This window comes from Pangasianodon hypophthalmus, chromosome 30 (assembly GCF_027358585.1).
Source record: "Pangasianodon hypophthalmus isolate fPanHyp1 chromosome 30, fPanHyp1.pri, whole genome shotgun sequence".
NCBI lineage: Eukaryota > Metazoa > Chordata > Actinopteri > Siluriformes > Pangasiidae > Pangasianodon > Pangasianodon hypophthalmus.
Genome location: NC_069739.1, coordinates 4,098,264 through 4,111,009, shown reverse-complemented (window position 1 = coordinate 4,111,009; position 12,746 = coordinate 4,098,264). Strand labels below are relative to the sequence as shown.

General features: G+C 39.1%; 1 protein-coding gene across 1 annotated transcript in view; it reads left to right on the top strand.

The window, feature by feature from the left end:
• Positions 1–12,746, top strand: part of scara5 (scavenger receptor class A, member 5 (putative)) — a 62,828-nt gene that overhangs the window by 7,755 nt on the left and 42,327 nt on the right. Inside the window, exon 3 of the mRNA XM_026917639.3 lies at positions 1,003–1,134. Coding sequence (XP_026773440.3) covers positions 1,003–1,134 — 132 coding nt within the window. The remainder of the gene's footprint in view (positions 1–1,002; positions 1,135–12,746) is intronic.

The following is a 12,746-nucleotide window of genomic DNA, read 5'->3' as shown; positions in this document are numbered from 1 at the left end:
TGCACAGACATGTACATTCCCTTCTTCGTCCATTACCAGGAGAAAAAAATAATAAAAATAATATATATATATATATAATTTAAATAATGATGTCACTTTACTTCTTTAATGCTGAGGTGTATATTTAACCCATATATATATCTTTAACTTTGAACATATAACAGTTAACCATGTGTACGTGTGATTTCTACATCATAATTCTACAATCTTTAATGGACTGTTTTAGACACACCGTAACCATAATGCTAGATTTTAACTTTAGTAATATTCAGTGTATCCTTATTCATATTCTTTTTAATGGTATTTTTTACATTCATTACCTGATGTGTGCCTTATTTGTGGTGATTTTTGTAATGAATTTTACATGTGTGCAACATCATATTTATATCCCAGGGAAACAGGACATGGTTCCTGTTGAGTGAAAAATAATATTTATATTAACAAATAACATTAAAATATTCCTTTAGGGGTGTGAGAAATTTTGACACACACATTTTTGAGAGAAAATATTATTATTTAAAAATATGTAATATTAATGAGTTATGTTATTTTTTATTGAGTTTTTCTTTTTTTTTCTTTTTTTTTTTTTTAAATAAAGGATGCTGATAATTTGAAGCAACACCCAGTTTCAAAACTATACATTTTGTGTCTCTTTCATCATTATATAAAGTGTAATTTCTTCACAAACACTGCCATGTGATGTCACAACACAGATAAACTCCTATACATCTGTAATATGTAAACGTCTGTCATACTTTTTGTTACTGATCTGCATTCTCTCTGAAAAGTTTCATTACCAGACATTTTGCAAGTCGAGTTCTAACATCACTCTGTTCATCTAACGCTCTCACTTGCTCAGTGTCTTGTTGTCTAAATGTAGTACTGTATTACGTCATGAAATACCTTTCCTGTTGTATCTCGTCTAGAGAAATGTTGAATCGTATTTCTGTGGCACGGCCCTCATTTCCTCGTTCACCTCATTTCTGTTCTCTTCTTGTGCAGCGAGTTCTGGAAAGCGGCGGAGGAAAACGGACAGCTGCTGCGGCCACTTGGACTCTCTGTCCGCCATCAAATATGCCATCGTTTCCCTCTACATCCTGGTCTTGCTGAGTATATTCGGCCTCTGCATCGCAGGTAAACATTTCTCGCTCTAGCATGTCTCGCGTTCGTACAATATGTCACATGGCTAACACAAAATATCAGACAATTTCAGAATCATATTTATCTACATATCCAAAACACACTTGATACCGAACTATCCAAACACTAGCAAGTTCGGTCTGTGAGGTCTAAGATGAATTTAGCCAGACGTTAGGTAAGGAATAGAACATATGGTGTTGTGCCGTTCTAGGAAAAGTATCACCACCAGGGTGATGTGATGAAGCGGGGTTCTTGTTCCCTCCCCGAAGTTTATTTTCATGTAACAACACATTCTGAAGCATTTCGGTTTTGTTTTGTTTATTATCAAATGACCCATTGTACTTTTTATCTGTTTATAGTTGTGGAACACGAGTCGGTTCCTGTTATCACTTACGTTATAGCAGCTGTAAACAACCAACTGGTGTCATTCCCTCACCAGCCTCTCCTATTCTCTCTCTTGAAGTAAATAAGACAAAAATGAAACGCAGCTTGTCATGTTCCTGAGAAACCACAAAAAAAAACTCATTGGCAAACTTAAAGCGCTGCCTGAGGTCTTGTTTTCGTAAGCGTGTTAAATAAACAACATCTTTCAGAAAGATGCACCAGACCACCATGTATCGATTTTTCATTCTTAAATAACAAAAAGCAAAAAATCTTTCTCAATTCTGACGTTCAAACGTCTGTATTTTGTTGTTCTGAGTTTTAAACTCGTTTTTGGTTTTGGCAGGAGATGATAGAAAAGAGCGAGCGCTTACTGGAGTGTCTTTAAACTAAACTTACAAACTTAAAACTCTTTTCCCACAGGATACAATGCAATCTTTACCAGTATACTGCGATATATTACCTGGGGTTTGAGCCACGATCTTGGGATATTGTGATAAAGTAAGCTTTACAGTAAGCTTTTCTCAGATATCATATTCATATCATATCTTATATTGTAGAAATGCTTTTGCGAACCGTGATATTTTTGTCATATGGACCATCCGTGTCTGGGGTTATTTTTTACAGCTCATTTTATAGAAGGTAAAATATGGTGTAATCTTTCCAGACATGTGCATGAGCAGTCTGTAAAAAAAAAAATTTACTGACCTGACCGATTCAGAAAGGGATTAACTCTTAGAGATACACACACGGATGAGAATTACATTATCCCACCTCACTGTGTAAAACTAATCCCAACCAAACAGGGCTATAGACGGCGATACTACTACTCCCTTCTCTCTCTCTCTCTCCCTCTCTCTCTCCATCTGGCTTCATTTCTCTCTGTATCTTTTTGTCTCTTAACCTCAGTGCAGTGATCTGACCAGATAAAGCCTTTACTACACATCCTAAGCCGTAGTTTGTAGTGAACTTTTAGACCACATTCTGTTCTGTTTTGTTTTGTTTTGTATTTTTGGTTGTTGTTTGAGATAGCGTTTTGCCCTGCACCCATAAAACCTCGTCTCTTGTAGCTGAAATGTTTCATTTGGATGCATTGATGTTTCAGTTTGTTGGACATGCGGAACTAATCGCGAGCACACAAAGCGAAACGGCTCCAGGAAAAATCGTTGCTTTTCCGAAACGATGGCGCTGTCTTGTGGAATTAGCTTCAAAGTAATGCACACCTGACCTCCAAGCCATTTGTTTCTTACATTTAATACCATAAGACAGAGTTATGTAGAGGTTAGAGTACTGTATGACTTGAGTATGATTCCCGCCCCCCCCCAAACACACACACACACACACACACACAGACACACACTGCTGATGTTAAAGAAAAATGGACGCATCTCTGAGATGTCAGCGACAGCTCGGATTAACACAGCTCTCTCCTGCAATGTGCCGAAACCTTCAGATTGTGAATAGAAACGCAGATGTTTAACATTTTGAGCATTTTGACACTTTTCAGAGATGCCTCTGGAGAAATATTCACTATTCAGCATCTCAGCTCAGTGGTGCTGTGTTCAGCTGTGTTGAAAAGTACCACACGAAATAAATAATTTTACACAAGCGGAATTTAAGAGCTTATTATTTTAAGAAAGAAATCCATTTCAAGTGAAGAATTGTGGTTTTTAATCCAATCAGGAATCAGTTTAAAAAAGTCTATTAAGCTGTATGTCATGTAGGATATACTCAGCAGGCAATAAGGCTACATATTATTACAACTATTAAAGAGCACAAGAGTAATATTCATCAAAAACATGCCATATTAATTTGTACATTAATAGGAATTTATAGGAAAATAATCAATGACCGATTGGTGTGCGTTATATATGCCAAGTCTGTATCAGAGTGAAATTGACACTGTTAATTAGCATGTAGAGCTGAAAATGTCCTTGTAAAATTTCTGACATAAAACGTTCATCGCAAATACAGTGACACAAAGCACCTGAGCTTGGATTGCTAAAATAAATGATTAGATAATTATATTAAAAAAAGTTTTAAGTGTTTTGTGTATTGCATTCAGTATTTATTTTCTCTTTTTGTTTATCCAAGAACACAAGGTGTTTCTGCAGTGCTACAGCTCTGTGCTTTGGCTCAGTTTTGCGTCTAAAACGCACACAGTTTGTTTGATTCACTTCCTGCAGTCGAGTCGATTCCGAGTTGAATCACTTTCAAATCACAGAGTCGAAGCGAAGAGAGACTCTCTTTTTCTCTCTCTCTCTTTCTCTTTCTCTCTCTCACCTAAAGTACCACACCAAAGAGAACACACGCACACACCAGGGATTCATTCAAACAAACTAAACACTGCACAGGTAAAAGCTCTTTTAGGATCCCAGTGATGAAAATCTGCATTCGTCCCTGACTCTATCCCACATGTTCATGAGCATGCTGTGGTTTAGTGATGTTTAATGTGTTTTCACATATACAGCGTGTAGTCTGTTTGAATGGAGCTCTGGTGTGTGTGTTCCCTTCTGTGCAGTGCTTTAGACAGGCCACATTCTGCAATCACCCTCAACTGAAACAAGCAGCCCAAAAGTGTCTGAGCGAGATGGTCTCAAAGGGCTTCCGAGTGAGCTCTAGTGCAGTTCGTTTGCAGTGAGTGAGAGAGCGAGAGAGAGAGAGAGACATTTGACTCGGAATCAATTCCACTGCAGGAAGTGAATCGGTGAATGTGTTTTGGGTTGCGGCGTTTTGTTGTGGATGTGAGTTGCTAATCTGAGCCACGAGACACGAAATGAGCCAAAGGACAGAGCTGCAGGAATGCCATGTGTTCTGGAGAATTTGAACGGACGATCAAAAAGAGAAAATAAACACTGGATGCAACAGAGAAAATGTTATACATTAGTTATTTATATCATTATTTAGTCATTTGTTATATTTGTTAACTCTGTGGTCTCTGGTGTTTTTGTCCCTTAAACAAATTTTTTGCATTTTGTTTTGTTTAAATAATTTGAAAAATCAAACCAAATAGCAAACAAGCCAAAAGCATCAATTTCGCTCTTATTTGAACTCTGCAAACACACCAATAGGGGTGAAAGCACTCTAAGACTCTTGAATGGAGTCCTGAATCAAAAAAAGATGTGAACCTGCAAGAGAACAAAAAGGTTTTGCGCTATAAAGCAGGAGGTCGTCGTCATAAAACAGCAGCAGTAATTTAACGAGAGTCACCAAGCGACGATCATCACAGTGGCTTGTTTCTAAAGCTGTGTTTTTCAGCATCCCAACTGTTCTATCAAATTCAAGTAAAATCCATGAGGGTAAAAGAAATATTGAGGTTAAGAAGGAGTCATGTTTCAGTGATTGTACCACAAAGAGCTATATATTAAGAGTGTAATCTGGTGAAACTATAGCAATGAAATGCACACACTGCTTACAAATCGTGACCAAATGGTGTGTAATGGAGATTTAAAGAAAGAAAGAAAGAAAGAAAAAGATATTGGGCTATAACTCGCTGAATCCATGCTGTGCGTTTCTATAAAACACACTCGTATAGAGTGTAGGAAAGAGAGTGTGTGTGCATACGGCTTTTTATTTGCACTCAGTGGCCATTTTATAATGTTTACTGACCCTATAGGGTTGGAAAGATGTCAGGCTTCGAATACTATAAGCAAGCTAAAGTTTTAAACATATTATTTCCTGTTGCACGTTTTTATATCCGTTTAGGTGGCGCGTCTGCTGTACAAGTCCCTGTGAATGAGCTGTTACCATAGAAACGATAACGCATTAGAACGAGCACATTGATATACACCTGTGATTTGTAGCTGCACTACTGTCAGTTCAATATCTGAGCTATATTTAGTTATATGTTTGTATGTGTGACTTTTAATTTCTCTAAAGACATACATTCATATTTAATTCTCTGTTATGTGCTAGAGAGAAAGAGAGAGAGAGACTTTGATATCGAATTAGCATGAAGGTATTTATTTGAATTGCAGAGCAGATTTGGGTCGAGCTTGCAAAAATGAGTCATTCCCCCACCAGCTGTGCTGCATCTGTCCACACACACACACACACACTCTGAAACACACACCAGCCCGGGAATCATCAGCACTGTATACATCCAGTTTTCAGCTACGGCTAAAGAGGAGAGCTGGGCTTCATTTCAGAAGGGATGCAAGCAGATGCAAAAATCACTCCCCTTGTACAACTGACAATCTTTTCCATTTTCTTTGGATTAATATTTCGTTGTGCAAACATTGTGAACTAGAAATTTCTAGCAGGCAAAGAGAAAAAGTAGAATTTTACCACAAAAAAAAATCCCTAGTGTATATCAGTGGTGGCATGTTAACAGGGCAAATGACATCCTGCACTTCTATCCACAGCCCCGCCCTCTTGTTTTCTATTGGTTCATTATAGCTCAGTTTGAGAATTTATAAGTCAAAATATCACCTAGATAAAGTTGGCTTGAAGTGAAAAGAAACCACACCCTGAAAGAGGTTACGCGTCCTGTCCCCTTCAGTGATTTCTCTTTTCCACCGAGTGAATTTTATTTGCGTTTGCTCTGACTGCTGCCGTAGCTTACAAAGCAGAAAGTCTCCCGTGACCCCGTAACTACGGCTACACCGTAAATGTCAACACACCGCATTGCTGCTTATTACTTAACTTTGTTCTACCAGCAACAATGTACCTGGAAAACACCTTTCTATGGAACCTCTTGTGATTACATCAACATGACCAGTGGCTAACACAAACATTTGACCAAATGGAGCCCAACAGCAGAAATCTGACATTTTGAAACTGTTCCCCATACTCGACATGTTGTGAAGCTTTGTCAAAATATTAAAACGAAACCCAGCTGAATAACTTGGAGGAAAAGTGTCAGGTTTGTTTTCATCTGAGAAGTAAACAGAGCTGAAATGTTTTACCCTGAATGCATGCATGAGAGCACATGTCAGTGACATCATGAGCTGGTATCTGCATTAAAAATTGAAATTCCTGCATAGTGAGATCTGGATTAAGTCAAATTCAGGCTTGAAAGCAGATCAGATTGTTTTTTTACGAGCTCTGGGACACTCCATGTCTCGGCTTTATAAACCAGGCCGCATGCACAGAAAGACATGGCAACTTCGATCGTCCGCTTTTTACGAGGGAAAGTAATGGACTTATTTGGCAGGAGTTTTTAGATGGGCTTTAAGCCGAGGAGAGACGGCGAGGGGCCACAGTGTCCAGCATCCAGCACAGCTCGGTGTTTTCACTGCGCTAACACTCTGTCAGCTAATTACTACTAGCGTAGTTAAATCACCAAACTGTGTCAAACTCCTGCTTTCCAGGATTACAACTGGAATCCTAGAAAGTATCTCTTTCTTTTACACAAGTAAACAAGGGTAAGAAAGAGAGCTTCAGTCCTCTCAAGCTTTTTACAGCTCAGCCTCAGTTATTATGGTCGTGAATGCGAGAAAACAGAGCCACTCATGATGGTCAAACATTTCCGACGGTTTATGTTGCGTTAATTAAACGTATTAAGGCAGTTTTGAGAAAATGGGCCTCGCGAGAGCGTCCAAGCGGCTGGTATGAATCATAATCAGGACATGGCTAGTTACATGAGATCTGGGTCCTATTAACTATTTTACAGTTGGGTTTGATTTCAAAGTGCGCACAAATCAGCACAGTGTTATTGTTCACGTTGTTTTTTTTTCTTTAATGTTCCACGTCATGGTTGTTTAACCTGGCCCAGTTCCATGTGGAGCTATTCACAAAGTTGCCCCACCTCAGGGCTGATGCCAACCGATCATGGAGTTGATGCAAACAGCACTTGTTATTTCTATATAAACCACTAAGTTGCAAAACATTTATATCATGACAAAGGTGCCATGTTACTTAGAATGCAGTGTATCCAGTCTGTTGCTGTGCATAATGTATTAAACTGAGAGGCTCAGGAGGAGCTTCTACACTCAGGCCATCAGATGCCTCAACACAGACATGTCCACCATACAGATCCCTCAGGACTCCATAAAGATCTGACCACCATACAGATCCCTCAGGACTCCATAAAGACTCCCCAGTCACTCCACACTTCATGACACTCCGTACACTGCACTTTGTATTGTTACTACATGTAACATACTTTGTACAGATAAGTCTGGGGATACAGATAAGTGTGTGGATACCCCATGACAAGGAATGATCTACCATCTCACCAGATTACTAATATAATTAGATGTAGGAAATCCATGTAATAATAGCAGAGTCATTTTGAATAGCTTGATGATTAAGGGTTCAGTGCAATAGGAATTAGAAAACTCTGCACTGATGATTGACAGTACTAAGAGTACATATCATGGACATCACTGGTATCTCCATTAAAAATTGAAATCCCTGTGTAGTGAGACCTGGATTAAGTCAAATTCAAGCTTGAAAGCAGATCTGATTGTTTTTACGAGCTCTGGGACACTCCACGTCTCGGCTTTATAAAGCAGGCCACATGCACAGAAAGACATGGCGACTGCGCTTCTTCGATTCCAACCAAAACCCAGAGTACTGCTTAGGGCTGTGATTGGAGATTTGTGATTTGCATTTCAGTGTAGCACGTCTGCAACACACCGATGGAAGTAAAATTCAGAGATAAAGTGACCTAAGAGCAGTGCAATGAAGGTTTTGCTCTCTCGTGCGAATGTCACAAATGAAAAGCAATACTGTATATGTACTGTATGTCATGTTTTCCCATTGGTGTCATTTTTAGTCTAGCATCTGGAAGGTGAAATCTTCCCCATATATTCCAGTAAAATGATTTTAAAAAATAATGTGCTATGGGGGAAATGATGGTTTCTTAAAAACAAATCGAGCTTTCTTTTCTGCTCCTGCAGTAAAAAATCCAGTACTTCATTGGCTGTCGTCAGTATCCCATGTTCAGACTGTAGCTACCTCAGTAGTACAGGAATGGGAAAATGCATGATCTCGACTGTTTAATCCTGTTTTACAGCATAGCAGTTGGAAGTCAATAAAAGTGATTTGATGTCTTTTGAAGTAAGGGCTGGATTTCTTTGACATCTGGAGTGGTTAAATATGGAGGATTTATAATGATGATGACTTCATTGACCTTTTATTAGCATCATTATGGTGCAAATGCTGTGCAAAATAATGTTACTTCACACACACACACACACACACACACACACACACACAGGGCAAAGGGCAAAACCTATGCTTGGACCACATCAAACTGAAAAGAATCACTACTATATAAGAAATATTTGGTAATGTCCAATTTTTGCTGTCAGTGCATGAGCTTTTTCTATACAGAACTCAAAAGACCCCAAAAGGGATCGTCTAGATGCAGGGATTTTTTTTTTTTTTTTTTTTTTTTTTTTTTTTGGAACAAGGCTTTTTGCAAATAAGAAAACTGAGAGCACGAGCAAGAATTTGGACTTAACTTGAACCAAAATCAAGCACATTTCATGGTACTGACTTCCACGAACATCTCCATAGCCTTTCCAGAAATAGTTTTTTTAGCGGTCCAATCAAGCTTCAAGGTGATGCTGGCTGCGCTCTCGCAAGAATGTAAGAATGAATTTCTCAGTTATTTGACGCGGGTTTCTCGACAGCTTCGTGTGAGAGCTCATTCTCCAAACTCTCGAGAGACCTGATGCCTTTTTGATGCTCAGTGCCCCATGACTGATGGGAAAATCTCTTTAGTCTAGCTTATAAAAGTCAGTAATTCATGCGCTGGACATTGATGAATTTGTTCCAGGCTTTTCTGAAAGTAGAAGGAAGTTAATGTAAATAATGCATGGAGCTTTTTGGTGCAACTCGACGAGAAGTAAGCTAATTTTTCGAAATTGACTTTCGAAACCAACTTTTTTTGGTTCAGTCGTGTTTGCTGACTAAAGCATCTTGTACTCCTGTATGTTTTTAATAGGTAATTTCAGTAAGTGTGTGTCTAATGTCAACATTTAACTGATCTGCATGCTCTTGGGTTACAATGCCTGTACTTTTGAATGAGTTCAACACTTTTACATTTGTTTGTTGATCCACAAGAGAGATTTGGATTGGCTTTATCACAGTTAAAGACATGAAGTTCTTCACACAACTTTACCAAACCAAATCCATCTGAGTAAACAGTTCATTACAGGGTTACGGCTGAGATGATAAAAAACAAAAACACAACGTGTCATTTCCCGCTCGGGCATGACGACTTGCTTGGAACAGACGGCGCTCAGGTTCCACCACTCCGTCTCAGCTCATGCCTCTGTATGAACACGGTGTCCAAAATTACACTTGGACCAGGATCTGAAAGGCATACTGACACAGTTTATTGGGGCAGCGACTCAATCCAGTGGTCTCGAATTAGGATGAAAGAGAAGGAAGATTGATTTCCAAGTGGCGCGCTGTTAGTCTCAGATCTTCACCTCTTTTAAAGTATTTCCAGGTGATGGCTCAACTCGAACTGCCTCCTCTGTCCTTCCATTCAGATGGCAACAAAATCTCTTTCCTTTACTGTTATTCTCCTTTACAGCACCCAAGTTCCTTAAGATTTTACTATATACAATATTCACAGGTATGATCTTAGATGTGAGGCTAAAATCTAATATCTATCAATAGCTCAACAATGAAACTATTAAGGTTGACCAATGCGATTATATCATGAGGTCTCATAATAAACACGATGTAGCGCAAAATATTACACACTTAAAGGCGTACTAGCACATTTTATACCAGCCATCCGTGCTAATAATAGCCTTAAGGCATTTATCAATAATCGTACTAATTTTCTTGATTATATTAAGTAACGAGTCTCTGACATAAATATTTTATATTCATGTCGTACATGTTATACAGGACCTAGCACTGTACCTTGTAGCACCTCAAAGAAAAGTACAACATCCTTAGCCATGTTCAGGGCACGATTCACCCGTTTTTTTTTTTATAGATGATGCCATTTCGATTCATTATGGCCTATAGTTCAGCTTTATAATTTACATATTGTACTGTTTTTATTTTGTTTAACTAAAATAAGAAACATGGAATTCAGCCTCTAAAGAATCCCGAGTTCTGATTTCTATATCCATGTTGTAAATGTTCACAAAGATCAATACTGACAGAATCCTCAGAAGTTCAGTTTAACTGGACCCAGATGAACTACAAGACATAACTTTAGTCCAGGATTTTATCCTAAGTGCTGACTAAGGAGATAAATATCATTAGTGGAAAGAAAACTAAAAAGAAGACGTCTCTATATATTTAATCCTTAGCATAAAGTAACTATTGTCAACACTTTAACTGCGCACCTGATGTTTATGATCCATTAGCGCATGTTACTCAGCTTTTCTCTCAACCTGCGCCAAACACACACACACGTGGTCTATACACAAGTCTGTTGTTTTGGTCTTAAAAAAGAACATTTTTCGTCAGCTAGTAATGAAGCCTTTGTGTTTAGTGAATCATTCACTGCCTCATGACTGCAGAGTTTTGCATATTTGTTGCACAACCTATAGATCCTTTTTCAGTTGGGCTAAGTTTCATAATCTGTTCACATCAGGAAGAAACTCTTTCATTGACAGAATCAAGCCAAGTGTTGAAAGGCTTAAACCGTTAAGTACAACCTGTATTTATTTAAAAGCTATAGATAATTTTTAGAAATGGCCCAAAAAAACAACACGCAATCCAAGTTTTTTTTTTTTTAATGCACAAAGAGTTTGGCAAGCATTGTGAATTCATGCAGCTCTTCGAACTGAGATCTCACAGATCACGTAGGATCACAGCCTCTCCATAAACTGTGAGTTACCCCAGAACACACACAGTTTGAACTTCCAAGGCTTTGATCGTGCGTCAGTAAGACTGATGAAGTAAAGCAGAGTTCTCGTTTTCCGAAAGCTAACACCACCACAATCTGATAAATCAGCCGGAAAGAGGTGCCAGCTCTCAGTGCGACCCTTTGCATAAACTCACTTTGGGCAAATTATTCATGCATACCAGGTCTTGATCTAAACCAAAAGTCCCCACATGTTATTCTTCTGTCAGGATAGCTTTTTGTGATTTGAGAAACGTGTACGAAATGCAGCTCAACGTGAACTTCTTGTACATGACCAGCGATTAGAAACCATTCTTGCACTTAGGAGAACAGCTATTTTTGTCCTGCAGTTCTTCCACGCAAAGCTCACGGATAGCAAAGTCAATCCTCACATCTGCCAGAGCAATGTCTCACTTTGTTGAGCACACATTCAGTGGGGTTGAGAATCTGAATCGAGGGCCCCAAGCCAGTCTCAAGTGCTTGTCCAAACAGCGGTTGCTCGGAAACCCTGCAGGAACCCTGAGCTTAAACATTTGGTCAGTGCTCCCCGTTGTTGTATGCCGCCTCCATAATGAGTGTTTGCACCCCATCAAGCCTCCATTGTCCAGACCTCATTAGCCCAAGGCTGTTTTTTGGGAACTCAGTGGGACCAGTTGCACCATGAAAAGCACAGTCAGAAGTCATCACGTTTAGACAGAGTTAAAGAGCATGGTAATTAACATCCCAACTGCTAATTGGTCTTGACCTTTGTGGCCTTTCTCCCTGACGTAATGAACGGATATGAATTTAACCACCCAAGTAGCCGTTAAGAACTTGCGCCATCTTGAGTCATGGTATGCCAGAATTTGAGTTGAAGTGATGCTCAACATGTTGAACCTCATTCTTAAAGACTGGAGACTCACAAGAGCGGAACCTATTCTTCTTGACGTCGCACGTCAAATCTACTTCAACTGCATTTCTTTCCGGTCGAATAGCTAGACTCAATGGAGAAGTCAGATTCCCGAGTCGGACATCTTCCTCCACCAGAGCAAGGATTACGTCTCCTCTCAGCAGGAGGGGACCTCCTGAGACAGCCGGTTGTAATTGAAAAAAGTGGGCCAATTTATTGAGTCCATGAATGCTTTCTCTGTTTTAAATTTAGCATAACAGACTATCCAAAGCCTCATGGGAAGTGGTGTGTTTGTGTCCCAGCCACAATAGAGAATTCCAGCTATGAAATAATATTACTCCATTACTATGAAAACACAGCATGAAGAAATATTTGAGTGGTTGGTACATTCGATCATTCTTTCTAAAAGATTTTTTAGCAAATCAGTCAGCACACTAGTGCCTAGTGAGAGTTTGGGAGAAATATCACTGACACAAAAACGGATTTTTATTGTCTAGACAACAACATGCAGACGTCAACACCATCATGATACCTCGGTTGTGTGTGAAAGTGATTTCCCAGGCCTGT